The 19,363-nt window shown below is 35.1% G+C and overlaps 1 protein-coding gene across 1 annotated transcript; it reads left to right on the forward strand.

The window, feature by feature from the left end:
• Positions 1 to 1,858: 1,858 nt before the first annotated feature.
• Positions 1,859 to 18,295, forward strand: LOC146145756 (uncharacterized). The gene is made up of 20 exons (XM_083390673.1): positions 1,859 to 2,043; positions 2,596 to 2,818; positions 3,163 to 3,344; positions 3,811 to 3,969; positions 4,277 to 4,425; positions 5,151 to 5,286; positions 7,147 to 7,293; positions 8,074 to 8,259; positions 8,681 to 8,824; positions 9,273 to 9,449; positions 10,514 to 10,663; positions 11,822 to 11,908; positions 12,402 to 12,506; positions 12,948 to 13,106; positions 13,245 to 13,340; positions 13,731 to 13,847; positions 14,502 to 14,653; positions 15,103 to 15,198; positions 15,786 to 15,897; positions 16,433 to 18,295. The coding sequence occupies exons 1-20, from the start codon at positions 1,936 to 1,938 to the stop codon at positions 16,607 to 16,609; spliced, it is 2,862 nt and encodes a 953-aa protein (XP_083246799.1). The 5' UTR covers positions 1,859 to 1,935; the 3' UTR covers positions 16,610 to 18,295.
• Positions 18,296 to 19,363: the final 1,068 nt, after the last annotated feature.

The following is a 19,363-nucleotide window of genomic DNA, read 5'->3' on the forward strand; positions in this document are numbered from 1 at the left end:
ATAAATAACAAGTCCCAGTCCAAGTCATCGGTTGCCCAAGTCAAGTCCCAGTCAAGTCATAATTAGAGCCAAGTCAACTTCAAGTCCAACCATTGTCAAAAAAATAAATTATGAAAACCGGCAAACTTCTTCGATTATTATGAGCAACTCAAGTAAAAACCAACATAAAAGCAACATATTACAAGCAAATTGTTTTATGTGCAACGATCTGGATAAATAACGCAATTTTATAAATGATTGCTTAATTAAAACAATTTATTTTAACCCAAGTCATTTGTCCAAATGACTTAAGTCAAGTCAAGTCATTTGCCCAAAGACTTAAGTCAAGTCAAGTCATTTTGCCCAAAAGACTTAAGTCAAGTCAAGTCATTTAAAAACAGTGACTTAAGTGCACTTAAGTCAAGTCATTGACTTAAGTCATTACAACACTGGCATTTAATCGCAGATTTGTTTATCCAAAATATCGGGGGTATCGAAATTTATAAAAGAGTTTGTGGAGTAAAATTTCCTCGCGCACTTGCGGAATAAGTTATCTATATTCTAGGAATCTAGGGTGTGTATAACTTTGTTCGATTTTTAGTGCAATTTTATACTTATTTTACTAATTCACAAAGTTTGTAATTCATTCAAAGCTCTGCTAACTCAGCTTAAAAATGTAGCCTAATGTTAAATAGAATAAATACTATTTGCTTAACATAAAAAAAATATTATAGGAAGATACTGGTTATCGGCCAGGTTGATTGCATTTTAAACTTGTTTAAAGCAGTGGCCATTATTTCGACCAGATTAGCAAATTCATTTCAAACGGGATTTCCTGTTTCCGCGAAAAATTACATCACAGAACTCAATCGATGTCATTTAAAGTGACGTCACTGTCAAAACAATAACAAAGTCAGCTGACCTCGACAGCAAGAAACAATGGTGAAAAGAAGAAGTTGTCGACTGAAAAAGGGGAACCATTTTAAGGCTGTTGGGCGAATGTCAAAAGTATTGTTTTGTAGGACGAGTTGTGCAATCGTAGAGTTGTCTTTGTTAAATGTTATTAATAAACGTTAGTTCGTGTTGGTGACCAGCTAGACTTTACCGGGATTAAGTTAAATACGTTTACTGAGCGTTCGGTTAATTGTGTTAATTCAATAAAATAAAATTCGTTTTTTATAGATTCTTTGCGTTATTTAAAAAAAGGTGCTGGTCTAGAATCCTAGTTAAAATTAAAATTGCCATGCATAAATAAATATGGGAGAATTAATGTGATAACATCTTCTTGACCCATGGTGTTAATATAGCTGAATATTAATATTCATAAAAATGAATATTAATATTTTTTCGTTAAAAGTGTGATTGCTGGAAAGATGTAAGCAATATAAGGATTGTGTAGAAATTTCAACTTTGTATCGTCACAACTTTTGGAGATATTGCCCAAAACCATCCAGCGCGCCAACTTCGCCCAGGTCCCAAACTCTTACCCTAAACCAAATAATATTAGCAATATAACCCCCCCCCCCCCCTGGACGAAAATATGGTAGTATTCTAGACCAGCATTTGTTCTCTCTTATTTAATTCCTTCTTGCAGATCAACTTTGACAACTCGTTTCATTAACTGTAGAAAAGTAAACAGAGCAATGTTTTTGCATTGCATTATTCAAGTCATTAATAAATTTATGATTTGTTCTCTAAATGATTCAACAAGTTAGAAAGTCATTAGGCTTTTTAAGATACTTTTTAGTTATTTACGCTTATTTTACTGTTTAATAAAGCTAGTTGATTTGGGGTGCATGTCCATCAATGCTTTATGAGTGTGAGGTGACCCTTATATAAAAAAAAGCAAAAACACATAGTATTTCTATTTTTTAATATTAAAACATAACTTTTTCTCCAGATAACTAAGAGAAAACATAAGACTTTTGTAGGGTATAGAACATACAATTGCAAGCTATGGCAGACCCAGCATCTTCTACAACTGAAATGATTGAGTCTGACGACGTGCCTTTCATTCCTGAAAACATCGGAAGCCACAATATGGCCATCAGCAACTTTTCCCAGGTTGAATATACACTTAACATTTAAACATCACGTTTATTTATAAATAACAAAATCATAGCTGTGATTATTGGTCAAGTTGTCTCTTTGAATAAATTTGAACTAGTTTTGTATCTAATATTGTGTAAAAATATTTGTGAGAACCATTCTTTTGATTACTTGTATGTGAAGTACCTTCATGCACACCATGTGTATTCTGTGATCAAGCCCTTCTGGATTAGTACTGGCCAACGATAGCGCCACCTACATATAATATGCAATATGTCTTCGGAGAGGCTTACCAAAATCAGTCAACCTGATCAGGATTGTAGTGCCAGCAAGGCCAGGCTAGAAAAACAACTAGCCTGTGGTAAGATACGAACTCACAATCTCGGTCATATTGGGACAGTACCGCAAAAACAATAGCCTGGCCTTGCTTGCACTTCAATCCTGATCAGGCCGTAATGATTTTTGTAAGCCTTTCCGAAGACATCTTGTGTTGCATGTAAAGTTGCATAAAAACTATGGTTTTTTAAATTTGTTAAAATACGGTGTGTAAAATCTTGCTGTTTTTAGGTGATCTTTCCTGATGTGCCTGATTTCTATTCTCCGGAAATTGATATCAAAGTTTGCTACATCATCACCGAAGCTATTGAACCATCATCAAGGGACTGGATAGGTGTTTTTAGAGTGGGATGGACCAGCCCAAGAGACTACACAACCTATGTTTGGGCCCCGAAAGCTAAAACTCTGCTTGAATATGGCAGTGGAAATCGGACTCAGACTGTACCCTTTCAAGGTAAATTTTTCCACAACAAAATCATGCTTTCCAACATAACACATGATACCGACAATAAAAGTTTAAATGTTTTTAATAGCTTAAGAAATGCACCATTTTAAACAAAATTCAGCCATCTTAAAACTTGTATTGACCTAGCTGGCTGATTTTTGTTTGCAATGGTGCCTTTTCCAAGCTATAAAGTTTTACATTAATCCTAGAAATACAATTTACTAATTATAGAATTAAAACGTAACAATACAACACATGTTTCAAGACCTTCACCCCTAGCTCCGAAGCACAAGGGTCCTATGTAATTTAAAAGCTTTATTAGTCATTTTGCAAATTTTGTTTGAATTCTGCAGCCTACCAACTTCCTGGAGACGACAATGAATTCTACCAGTTCTGTTACGTGACGAAGCAGGGTTACGTGAGAGGGGCCAGCACTCCATTTCAGTTCCGCATGTCGACTGAAAATGACAACTTGGTTGAATGCGAAGATGAGAACGGGCTAATTATTCTGAAAACTAAATCTGATGCTCTTGAGGTATCTACATTTTAAATATTATCTATATATGTTTGGTTTGCTTTACCAAACTTATGCAACGCGGTAAATTCGGCCCAATTTTAGTTGCCCTTTAAATAACCTCTACTCCAATTCTAGTTTTCTAAATTAAAGAATTAGAGCAAAATGCGGCCAATTATAACAATAATCGAGTTTGTAAAAAACAAACTTATTGATATAGCTTTCAAATGTTATGTTTTGTTAGTCAATACAGTTTCTTTACCAAAGTCGTAAAACCACAAACAAGACCGCATGCATATTTTGCACAAGGCATAGGTCACAGAAAACACTTCCCTGCCGTGAGACTCAAACTTAAAATACTACATTGTGCCCTGACCCCAACTGGGTTTATGCAACCTCAGTGGTTAAACATGAAAAAACAGCTTAATTAGCACTCCAAATATATATTTTTTAACACTTTATTTTAGCAATACTAATTTCTTGGCAGGAACAACTGAGCAAGGCAGAACAGGAACAGGTTGAACTTGAAAAGAAAATCGAGAACCTGAACAACGAAAAGAAAGAATTGGAAAGCAACTTGGAAAAGCTTTCTTCCGACCTCCAAAGCACAGAAAAACAATTGCAGTCATCCGAAGAAAACAATAAAGTATACTTTAGCTTTTGTTTGGCAGCAAGTTGTTAATTTTTTTTGTAGTAAATATTTTGAAATTTGTTTCTAATTTTGATGTGTTTTATGTTGATTATTATATAGATTACTTAATCGCTGTAATGTGTTAGCAAAAGTAAGTTAAAGAAAGTTATTTGGTTTGTAGCGATTTTTGTTGTTTCATCAGTTTTTTTATGTTTTCTCTTTAACAAAATGTGCTATCTGTTTTCAGAACATGAAACTGAAGTTATTTGTGGAAAATGATTAAAAGTAGCTTTGATTTAAAAAGCTTTGATTTCTTTTATAGGTTCTTGAAAGCCAACTGACAGCTTTAAATGCTGAGCACGATAAGATCACCATGAGGCTTTCGAAAGCCGACAAGCGAATCGAAAATACCAAGCAAAAGTTGGTCGACGCCGAAAAGAAGTCTGAAAGACTCCTTGAGGACATAGAGAGGTAAATTGGCGTTTTACTATTAACTAGTAGTACTAAAGAAAAAGTTAAACTGTAATTACTAACAAAGTGATACCAAAGTATTTTGTAATCATAAGTATTTTGTAATCAAACATTGGAGCATAATGGTTGGAGGTTTAAGTAGACCAGTAGAGGTTTAGACAGAGTAGGAATATCAAAGCACATTTTAAACATCCTTCTTATTAATTGTGAAACATGTGTAAAACAGAATAGAGGTTGTATTTCAAAAAATCCAGGTTGTTCCAATTAGTAATGTGAATATTTCATTGTCAATAAGTTGAATTTTTACCGCAATACACCGTTCCACACTGAGGCAAGTGACATTATGTCAAATCCTGGCATTTGTGTGGGCATTTCGATGTGTAGTGGTTAACTAGTTGCTTCATCAGGAACGTCACATCCTCTTTGTCATAACTCAGTCTGACACCTCAATGATGCATTGTGACATCATCACACTGTGTTATTGTTGTTGCTGCTACAAATGCACTACAGAGTCACTAAGTTGCAGTGTTTGTATGTTGAAGTTCCACAATAACTTTGTTTTTTTTTGTAAAAATGTGCAATGCTTTCACCAAAAAAAACTTAAATTTTTTAAAAAGCCGTTTTTAATATTTACCCTTGAAATTTGTGCAAAAACTTTTTGACTTTACCTTCTAAAAAAAAAAAATTTTGTTATTTATTTAACACATATTGCTGTACTTAATCAGTTTGCAGCAAGAAATTCTTCGTGTCACCGGGGACAATGCTGCATTGGAAAAGAAACACATTGCTGAGCTTCAAGAGAAAGACATGCAGCTGCAGCGGAATGAAGCTGATCGCCTGCAAATGCTGGATCAAATCAAGGTAGATTCTTGTCTTTTTACACACAGTTCAGAAAATTTTTATACCATACACTGTATAGCAAATTATAAACTGATTCGAGAGTTGTATTAGGCGCCATTTCCTACTTAAAAGTGGAAACAATGCACCCCTTTATTGTATATACAAACACCAAGGCCCTAAGAACAAATATACAGTGTCAGATGGCTTTACATTGAGCTGTGACAGGATTGCTTGCCATATATCTGTCAAGATGAGGTCATAAAACCAACACGTCTATTTGCTGTTTGTTTATTCAACTCTCATGCTTCAGTTAGTCATAAAAACAGTAACAAAGTGGGTGGATTGTATCATGTTATGTAGGGTTACTCACAATCTTGTGAAATGTTTATATCTGCTAGGTTTACACTATTCATTTTTTGTTCAGTTTATGCCCTTGTTTTTGCTGTTCATTTTTTAGATTCCTATATTTATATAGTTGCACACAGTTTTTAAAATTAACAAAAGTTCACTGGGTTTATCTTAAAGCATTAAGAAACAAAGTAGCATGCACCTTCACAGAAACTGTAATGTTTTTAAATTGATTAAAATATATACAAAATAGCCACGTCTGTTACACTTTTTCCATGTTAAAATGCTTTAAATTTATAGTTCTATATAACTAGTAGGTAGCATATATATGTTGTTTTTGTGAAGGGATCTTTATAAACAGATATGTTACTGTATCATCACATGAAACAAAGTCCTCTAACATATAACCTTGGGCTAAATGACAGATGGTTAAAGTCTCTTCTAAATATAAGTGTCCGCCAATACAGTAATGACCTAAGTTCAAACAAGTTCGCATTTTTCATCATGCCTTCGCTCAACTTAGGCTTTGTCCTTCATATACCCTTAACACCTTTTGTGGGATTTATCTTTGACAGGAAAAATAAGCTATCACCCTTTATAAATTTAATGAACATAAAAAACATATATTTAAATAGCTTTTTTAATTAAGACAGCTCAAACAAAAAGCATTGTGGCAGTTGTTAAAGTGGGTGTGCATGTGGATTAACCAACCTTTCTTTCAGTTCCAATCATTAGAAATCTTATTGATTTTTTTTCAGTCGTTCCATTACATGTTATTGTGAGCGTAAAACACATTTAAATGATCTTAAAAATTGTACACTGATGTGTGTAACACATGATATTCTAATGGTAAATCCTTTAAAAAAACGACCATGCAGTAATACAATACAATTAGGTTATCCTTCAACTTCCACTTCCACTTCCTTCATTAGCATAAAGCCAATGAAAAGGACGTTTTTCAGCCTGCTACCTTATTAGCACTTCTATATTCATGAAATGTAATCAATACTTAGGGTGTATGCTAAGGCTTGGTGTGTAGCCCAAGATGTACTGTGTGCGTTAACTTTGTTATGATGCTACTGGGTTGTCGTGCAATATTTTCAGTTGGGTTTTAAATTGCAAAAAAACACTGGCTGCCTAAAAGTCAAGATTATAATTTTGCAATCTTCGGAATATAAAAAAGTAATATTTACATCAAGTTTAATAACACAGAATGAATTTTAAAACTCATGGACAAAGCCTATACCAATAAGTAGGTAGTAAACATTAAAAATATACTACCTACTTCTGTATGGGCTTTGTATTGGTTTGGTGTTTAACTACAAGCCCCATACATTATGGTCAAAAGTTTAATACCAGAATTAATCTTTTTAAAAGTTAAGTTACAACTTTTATAATTATTTTCATTTTGACTTAATAAAATTAGTTACGATATTGTCAAGTTTGTAATAAAATTAACATTTTTAATCCTGTGTTTAGTTTTGAACTTTGCTTAAATTCAGCAAAGACCAAAATTTCTACTTTTTTTGTCAGACCCTTTCACTTCAGCAAGATGAACTGAAACAAAGCGCACACACTGACATCTCCAAGACAGAAACCAGAGTCAAGTCGCTTGAGAAAAAGAACGATGATTTGGTTTCAAAACTGCAGCACATTTCAGATGAGAGGGATTTGTTTAAGGTAAAAACTGTATTTTCCAACGTGTGGGGATGTGGTTTTAAATGTCACATTACCATGCATTTTACATGGCCAACTGTTCGCACACTTTTAAGAGGACAAAGCAGCATAATTCGTTTTTTGTTAGATGCTTGTCTACCTGACCTGTTTGTCATTGCACATTCACGCAGGTTATATGAAAATTATCTTTTTAATTCTGTTTATTAGTGTTGCTATGCGATTCCAAGTCCAAGAAATACTATTATTTATTGAAGCAAGGTACTAGGTAAAACATACTACAATTTCCAACAAAGATCACAGTTCAATTGAATGCAACATCCATAAGCAGAAATACTAGAAAATATTTTTAATAAAACATTTTATAGGACTAAATTTTTTTCTTTGTTTTGGACTCAAGTTTTGTCAGGAACGCATTGTAGCTTTTAACAAATCAGTAGTTTAGTTTCAAAAACGATTTTTTTGTTATGTATGTAACTACGCAACCAGTTAAAAACATGTAGCAGTCCATATAAATTACAAGGTCTCAATTTTGCTGTGCTATTTTTCAAAGCATCATTTTGCAAAATAATATTTAAATGAGGGTATAGTCCTGTAGTTTTTATATACCCAGACTTTAAAAAAATAATGTGACAGTCTGGCGGATCACTTTGAGTTTTTTAATGATTTATGGTACCTTGCAATAAAAATAACTTGCAAAACAAAATAAATAAAAAACATTTTAAAATTAGCTAATATTTGGCTTATTTCTAATAGCATGTTACCGATCCTCTATTTTGTTTAAAGACTCAATTTTCAAAGACTGAAATTGCGCGCCAGCAAGCGGCCGACAAATTGGAGGTTCTAGCCGAGCAACTGCGTCAGTCGCAGGAAAACATCGAGATTGTCCAGCAGAAACTAAACCTTGCGGAAACGAGAGTCAGCAAGAAGAAGCTGGAAATGGAGAAGGTCAATCGGAAGTGCAGGGAAGAGGTTAATAAATTATTTTATCAGAAATAAAATAATTGAGTATTGCACTTGGGGGGGGGGGGGGGGGGGTATTTTTTAATGGTTTCTTGAAAACAAAAAATACTATACTGAATTGCAATTTTATTTTAAAATAGATTTGAAAATGTTTATTTTCAAATTTTTGATTTTAATCACAATTAATTTATTTTTTTAAGAGATTTAAAATTATTCTTAATTTCTAATCAAATAAATGAAAAAAATTATATTTTAAAGTAGTTTTGAAAGGTTTCCTCCAAGAATGTGAAAACCTTTTATCAACTTTTCGAATGTTTTTTTTTTACAAAAAAAAAAATTGAATGTTTTCAGCAGTGTTTGCATAAAGTAGGGTGTCTTTTGTTAGACGATAATCTTAACCTTCCACCAAATAGCAATGGTCTGTTAACAGAACAACAAGATGGCTGACGCTCTGAGGAACTCTTCCGAGCAAGTCAATGCACTGGATGCGTCTAAGAGACTCTTAAGGCAAGAACTGACCGAGGTCACTAATGGAAGGGACCGCCTCATGGTTGAAATGAATACTCTGAAAAAGGTGCGTCATATAAGTTTGCATGTTAACTGCCTACCTTGTTTTTCTGCTGTAAAATTGCCTTTTTTCAAATATAATTTAAACCAGGTATAAAAACAAGTTTCTCGAGCCTCAGCTCGAGCTACATCCAGGTTAATTCTGCCGACTCGCGGATACGATTTATTGCTCTAATGAGCATATAAAACCTTTAAATGTTTTTGGATATTATTTAAAACTAACTTCATGATCAAATTGAATAACAATTTCAAAAAGCTCGCTTCAGGTTTTGTCATTTTTGTAAACAATTTTTGTGCGTTTTGTAATCCTAACATGTAAATTCTTTGAAGTTTTGACTTTTTTGCTTTTTTTTTAAATCGCTTTAGTAATGAATAATTTCATTCCAAACTAACTGTATGCAACATCAAACGATTATTTTTCAAAGTATAGTGAATATAATTCCAATCCCGTAAAGGACAAGGAGGCTTACATGGCTGAGCTGAGAGGTGCAGAGTCTACAATCCACGCTCTCGAAAGCCAGTTAGAGACCGCAGAAGATCGACTGATTCAGTGCGAGAGAGCCATCGTCGACCACGAGAGAGAAATCATGGAAGAAAGGAGAAACGCAGAGGAAGCGGAGCGTGACATGCACGTGAGTGGTTTCTAACATTTCTCTTGTGCTTTTACGCCATCTTGTAACTTTCGGTTGGTGTCGATTTGTAGTTGCCGTCTTTAAACCTGTGTAATGTTTAGTGTTTTTTTGGATTTTAGCTGTCATAAGGTAAAATCCGTTTTTCTGTACACCTGTACCAAAATACTAAACTGCCACTTTTGGTTGTGCTTTAAGTGACCTATTACTAGTTCACAAACAACTTGTAACCCACGTTCTTGTTGTTCATTCATTGCGTAGTAGCTTCTAAAGCAGTTTATCACAACCCTTTTTACGTTTTTTTTTGTTTCTTTCCTAACTAAGCGTAAGTACAAACGCGAAGTCTTGGCGACTTAATTCTCTCCACTGGACTTTTTGAAAAAAGACATATGGAAAAAGGTCGCGACCCCAAATTGCTCTGCCGATTTATTTGTAAGTGAAAAACAAAATAGCATAAATGAAATTCCAATATAAATGCATTGCTTCCACTCTACTGCCATTGTATTCGGCGACCCAACCAAACTAAGCGACGAACTAATTTTGGGTCATCACCCAAAGGTTGAGAAAAAGCTCCTAAATTTCACGCAAATAAGCGATTTTTTGCCTCTTTAAATGCGAATTTTTTTTCATCCTAAAGGCGTAATGTCTACCCTCGATCGTACCAACTATCGACAATTAAAATTTTTCCAGCTCTTTGTATATGAATGCATAATTACTGTCAGTTAAAATTTGTTACTTCCCGCAGAAACCTTTCTGAGGTTGGTTTTGCCCTCTACTAGGAAAAGATTACCCGCCTATGATCTAGCTTAAGAAACTCTGCCACAAAGCCCTCAATTTTGCGTAAAAATGCGATTTTTTTACCTCTTTAATCGCAACAGCAACAGACATTTTCCAAATCAATTAACACCGTATTGCTTCCATTATAACCATGTGAACCACTGCAGAAGGCGGCCCAACCAAATTATACGGCCCACCAATTTGATCGCGACCTATGGGTCGGGAATTACTGTCACAAAGCCCTCAATTTCACGTTAAAAAGCATTTTTTTACCTCTTTAATCGCATCAGCGTCAGATCTTGTTGCTACGGAAACAACTTGAAGATTCCGACCAGGCGGTGGCGCAAGCGAGCTCGAGGGACAGGTCACAGCGTCCTGGCGCCCATTCGACCAAAAACCAGAGGACTCAGACCAAAAAGAAGAGCCCAAGCAAAACCGAGGTATTCTACCACAAGTGATTTTCAACCGGTGTTCTGCGGTTACATCAGTATTACGTGAAAGACCTCTAGTCAGGTGTTTCACAAGGAATTTATTAATTCTCTAATTGTTGAATGGGACAGCGATTGAAAGTCCCTAGAAACACATTTTAATAGAAGAAGTTCAGCAAACAGATTTCAGAGACGCTGTTTTAGCCAATATACAATAATTTTTAAACCAGCCAATTTTCGTTTGCTTTTCATGTTACATGGTTTTGATATGTAACTAAATCGTTTAAGAAAGCAGTTTTGACGTTCCTAAAAGAGGACGTTTAATTAAAATATCAGTTGATTGTTATTGCCAGTCATTTTGTTCAAAACTTGATTTCAATACCCTAAGAATAAAAATAGTCAAAACGCATTGCTTTCGTACGACCCCTATTCATTATAGACTTATCACCATTCAGTCAACAATGAATGACCTATAAAGTGCACTTTATAGAAAAACCTTTAGCTGTATACCACAATTTTCCATTATAATAATTAACGTCTTACTAACCATTATCTTAAGATTTATTTTAAACGTTTACTAATTGTTACCTATACTTCTGTGTGGTTTTTGTTATTCTTACTACGTCTAACTACAACCTCCAGCCCATATCTTAAGAGCTATTCGACACGTTAATAAAATGTGACCTTGTGGCTGTATGGGCTATTTCACTACAACCTCCAACAATAATTCTAAGATATATTTGAAATGTTCACAAAATGCTAATTATGTGTATGGGCATTAATCTATTCTACGTCCAACTATAATCTCCCGCCATTTTTCGCCAAAATGGTTGTGCCATTATAAACGTTCTATGCAGTAACTACAACTTTCAGGCATTAACATAAGAATGATTCGAAATTTTCAAAATGTGATTAATACTTTTATATGAGCTTCGATATTTATGTTACGTCTAACTGCAACCTTCAGCCATTAGCTTAAGATTATTTTACAAATTCCAAATTTGCTTTCGACTTTTTTATGGGTTTCCATTCATTTTACGTCTCGTTATAACCGTCATCCACTTTGCTCTAAAATGGATATGCAATTATACACGTTCTATGTAGTTTTTATTAGGTAGCCTATAATTGTTGGTCGGTGGTCAACTTATTTGATCATTGTTTTCTCACCAGTGTCAACAAACTGACGTAGTAGCTGACGTCATCCCAAAAGAGGAGGTGGACGCAAAAGAAGAAACCATCGCCGAGCTTCAAAAGAAGGTGACCACAATTTAATTCTCAGTCGCACATGATTACTTAACCCGCCTTTTATTTTGGCTTGCTGTTTCACGCAACGCAATTTTTTAAATTGGCGATTCAAGCATTATTGGCTTACATTGTTGTAAACAATTCGTTTCGAAATGACTGAAGTCCCAGTCAAGTCTTTTAAAAATAACTTAAGCCAAAGTCAAGTCATAATTAGAGCAAGTGAACTTCAAGTCAAGTCCTTGTCATAAAAATTAAACACTAAATTATTGAAATTGGCAAGCTCAGTGGATGGTTACTCTAAAGTAGTGTTTCTTTACTCGCGGCGATCCATCTAGGTGAGTATAACATTGAAGCTTTGGCGACCAAGTTATGTTTGCTCTTTTTTAGTTTTTTGTAAGGCAAATGTGCAAAACAACGCCACGTCCCCTGTTGTAAAACTGTGGCATTTTCCCTCACTATTTCTCATTTTACCACGAAATTTGTCTAAACAAGCTGTTTGTTACAGGTTGAAGACCTCACGAACCGACTTGCGATGGGCGCTGATGCTTACAAAGGAAAGTTTGTTGAGTGCCACAAGCTCGAAAAAAAGCTGAAGAAGATTAAGCAGCAGGTAGATAAAGACTCAACCGGATTGATAGCAACAATCCTTCAATATATACTGAACTAGACTCGGATGCTTGACACAGTAAACCAACTAAGACCCGAGATGACTGATGTTTCGCTTGTAGTAATATATCGGTTTTGGTAAATGTAGGCCGGTATATTTGGTATTTTATTTTCAATTAATTCGAGTTTTGACATTTCACCGGTAAATAAAAAAGATCGGTATGAGTTATCGGTTAACAAAATTGTAAAAAAATCTTGATCGGTATCAGTCCAAAAATAGGAGATCGGTTGATCTATAATAAAGACGAGACTGCATTGATAATAACATTGAAAGAAAAAATCTGACTTTAAATGACAGTCCGCTTTAACAGTGGTCTCGGGAAACAGCTGTGAACCACTATGTAGTTTATAGTAATAACAACGAGCCTATTTGTATTTCGTGTAGTCGGCCAAACAGGCTGCCACCAGCCAGACCGACGTCATCGCAGTAACGTCAACCGGGACCGGAAGTGACGTCAGGGATGACGACGGGGAAAACCCCGGGTTCATGAACAGCCTGCATAAGATTCTGATGGCGATCGCCGACCCTGATGCTGAAGAACAGGTAAATTGGGCAACTGAAGTAATTTGAGTTACCTGAACACTTTTATGCAGATTTTTATCAACTTTGCGCTATTTTAATTGTATCCAAACTTTACGTTCCTCCACAAAGTTGAAAATAAATTAATTCCTTGTGTTAAAGGAGCAAGGAAAACAGCTCAAGGGCAAGTTGGAAGCAATGGAAAAGTCCATTCAAACCGAGCACAACCGCTACATCAAGTACAAGCAGCTCTACAACGTAAGCACTGCATCTTCCTCTGTGATGTCATAATCGATGCGCATTTTTTAAATCCTGGCGCGGTTTTTATTTGAAAAAAAGTCTCAATAATATTGTAAAATCGTGTGGCAACCCTGTATTTCGAAGCCCACTTGTTTGGAACTGGGTTAAATTAGTTTTTCAAGGGCCATTTTGCATTCAAATCAATACAAGACAAACTAGTTATACCCCTTTACCACTGTTTGTTTGTGTGAATTAGGTTCTATCAGCCTTGACTGACATTTCAACTTTTTTCTGTTCGTTCTCAATCCTTTTGTATCCTTTTGACACTGAACTTTTTGTGAATTTACTTGACTAGCGTCTGTGTAACTATCTGGCCGTTCTCAAAAACAACTTTTGTTTCGTAAAAAGGACGAAAAGAAGAAGCACCTCGCTTGCAAGAACGAGCTCGAGATAAAAGATGAAGAACACAAGAGGCTGACGCTCGTCGAAGATGGAAAGTACCAACTGCTGTCCGACGAAAACGACGTGAGTTTTTACGAAGTTCGCAGAATTTCTGTTTTTACGATGTTTACATATCTTTATCTTTTTGCGATTTAGGCAGTCCTTTATGAGATCAACTTATTGGTTGTTTAATAAACTGGCTGTGATGCGATTCATTTTAAATACAATCTTTACTATTAATTTAATATTATTTTAGCTCCGACTTTTTCACCACTTTAAGTATTGTTCACCTCATTCGGAAAATCATTTTTCAAATTATCCCAATGAATACCACATTTTTCAACACTGTTGTTGTACATCTTCCGTTTTAAACACGTGTTTCCCGAAATCTTTATGAGTCTTGCACTACCGCCTGAGCTACTGTATGTAGCTCTCAATGTTCAAGCACGGTAAGTAAAGAAATTTAGTTTTAGGAAAATATGATACTTTTTACCCGTCTGGTTCCAAAACAGACCATTATTAGACGCCGTGATATCTGCCTTATTTACTCGATAAAAATCTGTTTTTTACTCGTTTAGATGCTGAAGTCCAGCTGAGCGAGTTTGTCACTGGCAGCAATAACTTATTTTTGGAAAAAAATCTGTTTTACTCGTTCAGATCAAAAATATGCTTTTACTCGTTCAGATCAAAAATCTGCTTTTACTCGTTCAGATCAAAAATCTGCTTTTACTCGTTCAGATGCTGAAAGTCCAGCTTAGCGAGTTTGTCAACGGCAGCAACAACCCGGCGGTGCAGCACGCGATGAGCTACTTGCGTGAGTACTCGGATAACGGAGAACTCAGCAGTTCACCAGACTCGGGACAACTCGTCTACCCGCACGAACCCGAAAAGTGAGTAACTACTCGAATCGAGTTAAAAGACTAAAAAAAACACAAATTAAACCACATAGGATTGCAACGTTACGCTAGTATGAAATGCGAATTTTAAATGCTTTATATTTGCGACCTGAATGAAAAATGAGTAACTACTCGAATCGAGTCAAAACACTAAAACTAATTAAACGGCCATTTCTGTTTATTTAGTAAGAAATCTAGTTGAACTTGTTTACAAAGAGTTTTCGTCTCTATAAAAAAAACACTAAATCCTGAATTAGTAACTATACTTGAATCGAGTTAAAACACTAAAAAAAATAAACGGCCATTTCTGTCTATTTAGTAAAAAATCCAAGTCACGTGAGCCCAACACATAAATTAAACCGCATGAGAGATAGGAAAACATAGAACACTTAAACACTTTACATAGCTCTCTATTTAATATTCCACCAACGTTATACGTTCAGTTACCAAAACGAGGAGGAAAACTCGTTTGAAGACGCCCCTGGCTACCCGATGCAATACCCGCACAACACTTCTACCACCACCACCACCACCGGAAGGTATGACGTCATATTTGATGACGAATGTGTTTGTGATTAATGCTAATTTTTCAAATTTGATGAGGCAATTACATGGAAGATTTGTTGCTACCCTATTTTAAATTTAAAACAAATATCCAAATAAATTAAAAACCAAATGGGACCGTAGTTAAGTTTATATTTATTCTTTAATGCAGATTTCTAAACACAGTCAAACTCCAATTGGACATGTCATTATTTAAGGGTTTATTACTGAGGAAGCCTGAAGTCCAATGAGGCTTTTAAAGTTATGGCCAAAGTTTAAAATATAAATTTTCATAAAATTTCAACGCAGTATGAATAATAAAGCCCATACAGAAGTAGGTAGCATTTTGAACGTTTTAAATAACTCTTTATTCATTTTTAACATCTGTTTGACATTTTTTTAGAGTTCTCAATTTTTCAGGGCGAAACAATGTAAAAAAGAGTTTTTGTCAATAAAGTTAATTTTAGACAAAATTCTGAAGTAGGATTGATTTTCAATTAATAGAACCGTTTGTTTCTTTATCGATAAATTTCGTCACCTCGTCAATTTTAAAAACTTTTTTCATCGCATTGTTACGTCACAGTTCGGACAGCATGAGTGATGACGCAACAGAGCACGCGGGCGTCGGCAAGCCGGGGTTTTCCCCATTGTGTGCCGAGCCGAGCGCCGGAACATCAGTCACAAGATCAGCGCCGGTAAGACCAAGTTAGAAAAAGAAGAGTCGATTTTCTGTAGTTTAAAATTCCAAATAAGTCAAATTTTGAAATTACTGCTTGAAATCGGTTATCTACTACGTCCTAAGAAAAGCAGTGCTTGCGAATGACCCATGGCTCCCGTGTTTTGCTGTCGTATTATATGTGAATAAGGCAACTTTTATAAAAAAGTGTCAATCTTGCAACATGTTCTCTTGAGTCTCATATATGCAGCAACTTGGATTCGCCACAATACACCGAGATAGGGTCAACCTTCGCTTTCAACATAGTAAGGCAGCTTTTATTCCTTTAATTTGTTTGGTTTTTTTTATCTACGTTAGAGCAAAATTTTTCCTGAATCGAGTGTGCCATGTAGTTAGAACCTTTTCCATTGCAAAATACCCCAATTTTATCCCTGATCAACAGTCATTGCGGTTGTCATTATAAGATGCGTTAAGTCCACACAGCCGTTGCGCTCTACATAAGCTTGAAAAAAATACGTAAAACTTAAATTTCAACACCGTCGTTTAACCTTCAGATCTCGTGCGAGCCGAGCAAGGTCATAAGTCGTCAGCCAGTTCGCAGTCCGCCTCAGCTCGACGGCGCCACCTCGCGACAGGCGCAGCAGCCCTCTTCTGCCACCCAGCGGAAGTCCAAGAGCAGTAAAGGAGCGAAAAAACGCCGCTCGCGCAAAAACGTCAGCGCCTTTATGTAGAAGTCGCACGGGGATTGCTGGAATATCAGTGAATACATATTTAGCTGGATTGTTTTATTTCGTCGTTGTTTATTGCTTTGTACACTTTATACTTAACCCCCTTAGCTAGGCGTAGTCGTCGCTTTAAAGTTGCGTGTGTCAAAACTGTCCGATACTTGACATTGTATTCCGATATTTGATATTTTGGACAAAAAAACGCGATCTGATACGATAGCAAATTACGTCATTAGTATACTCCAACTAGAAAAATTGATATAAATTAAAAAAATCTAAGTTAATTTTTTTCAGGTTGTTAGGAAAATGCTTTATCGTTAAAAATTTAAGTTACCTGCAGTTTTCGACCTACTTTTTTTGATAAATTTTGTACGAGTACCGACATACTACCATTTGGTGTAGGGTATTGACTCAGATCTGATATCATCGGACTTCCGTAGTGTCAATTACAGCTTATTTCAATATTGTTACTTTACTTGTTATTAGCGATACGCCATAAGGCACTCTCTTGCGGAAATACCAATCAAGCATTTTAATTTTTTTTCTAAAAACTTGTTTTACTTGTATTTTGCGTTTTATTGTCCTTTTTCGTAACTACTTTATATGCTCTCTTAAAATCACGGATTCTCCGAAATTGATTTAGATTGACTGTTTCTGGATCGAGTTTTAAAGTTGTTCCATTTTTTGTTTACCGAATTCTTGTCTTTCTGTGTTGTACTCTGATCACGTTACACAACACTTTTGTAAACAGATTTTCTTTAAACTAACAAAATTCGCCAAAAAAAAAACTTATAACTCACTTACTGTTTTGAAAACAAGTACCAAAAAAACAAAACAAAAACGTGTATGTTTCGAGTTCCAATTAAAAAACAACGACAAAAAAATGGTGTGTTTTTCTTGCCGCGCAACTGATTTTTTCCGTAAAACTTTGTCGAAAATGCCCGTTATGTTCCACATGGCTTATGCGATGCGTATATCTGTCGTTTTACTCATTTTTAAGCAAGCAAAACATACGACTATCAACTTTTAGTTGAGCTCAATATCATAGATCACTTTTTTACGGAATTCAAACTTTTGACTTCTTGTTTTTACTAAAACCTTTTGTTAATTGTTTAAATATCTTCGTCAACAATGTGTGCTAAAATTGTGCTCAATTTCTTTACTTAACGACCAGATATGGCGTTGTGTTTTGCTATGTATTAAAAATGCGTAATATATAAGTGAAAAAGTTGATTTTAAAAAATAGATTTTTTCCTGTAGTTTTAAATTCTGAATTAGTTTATTTGTGGACAAAAAAAAACGTGTATAAAATAATTATTCCTTAAAAAAGCGCTTTCATCTTCGGTTGCAAAACAGAATGTGTTTTAACTCTGTACATACAATATATCATATTGTGCACCGTATAGTCCCAATGTTACCGTGATGACTTTAGTATATAGTGGCTGGTATATCGATATCGCGCATATATAGGCATATAGAGCTTCGCTATTCACATATGTGTTTGCTTGGTGTTTTTTGTCGCTAAAAATCGCGCGATTTTAAACCGATCGGTCGTCTTTTTAACACACAGCTTTCCACTGAAAATTTCGCGAGTCCGATATTTTGTTTCTGTACGCTTCTCTGCATTTCTTTGCTTGGTCATAAGCGCATCTAAAGCTTAATACAATACGTGGGCTTCGCCTATCGACCGCATCTTGCTAATGTGTGATTGCTTTTCTTAAAAGCACTTGGCGTGTTTATGATTGGGCAACAACGATAAAAAACCAGCGCGAAGGTTTTTGAACGATCAATATTTGTAAATCTAAATTGCCTCTTTATGTTGTTTAATTTAGGAGTTATCAAACTTTTTGTAACGTGGACCCCTTATAACGTGAAACTTTCCGCTTTATTTTGGGCCGAAATGTTTTTTTTTATAAAATAACGCCATATACACTAGTGACATAAAAAAAAATGCTGTTTGTCTTACTACGAAAATAATAAAGTCTAGCTGCTAGACTCTAGCAACACTAAGTTTTCAATGAATCTCTTTTCAAAAATTCATCCATGTTTTAAATTAAACACTATCATGGACTTCCCAAAACTATTTCACGGACCCCAGTTCAAGAATCCATTTTTAAACCCCGTATAGTAAGACCAACACCTAACCACATAAGTTAAGTACAAGTTGTTGGTTCTGTCCTTCTTATGCATATATTTAATTACCTTAACGCAGTGAATCTCAACCTTTTAGTGCTAGCGGCACCCCGGTTGAGAACCACTGCTTTAACGTATTAAAGTATGTCTTAAATTTGGAAAAAAAGATTCTTAAGTGTGTTGCGAAACTTTTTGTTATTTTTAGAAGCACTACTTCCGTATAACAAATAGTCATACATACTATTAAAGCTGCAACTGATAAAAAATAGCATTTACATTGTAAGAGCAAAAACAAGCTCAGCCATCACATTAACTGAATATGTAATAACTATTTAATGTATTATCATGTTTATTGTATGTTGTATTTATACCATTTTATTATTTTAACTGCCGGTTACTGTATAAAGCAGATTTGTAATTAAAATGACGTTTCCTAATTTTTTTCAAAAGGTTGAAAAAAAATAGGGGGGTGCATTAATTTCCTAAAGGGGCCACGGTGTAAAAAAGGTAGGAAACCCCTGCTATATCGTTTGACTTCACAGAGACAGCGCAGAATAAGCACAAGCAAGCAAATGAATGAACAACGAATTGTCTTAGCGTCAACTCAGCTTGGTCCGCAATCGCAAA

The sequence above is a fragment of the Ascidiella aspersa genome, chromosome 5, assembly GCF_963924565.1.
Source record: "Ascidiella aspersa chromosome 5, kaAscAspe10.2, whole genome shotgun sequence".
Taxonomy (NCBI): domain Eukaryota; kingdom Metazoa; phylum Chordata; class Ascidiacea; order Phlebobranchia; family Ascidiidae; genus Ascidiella; species Ascidiella aspersa.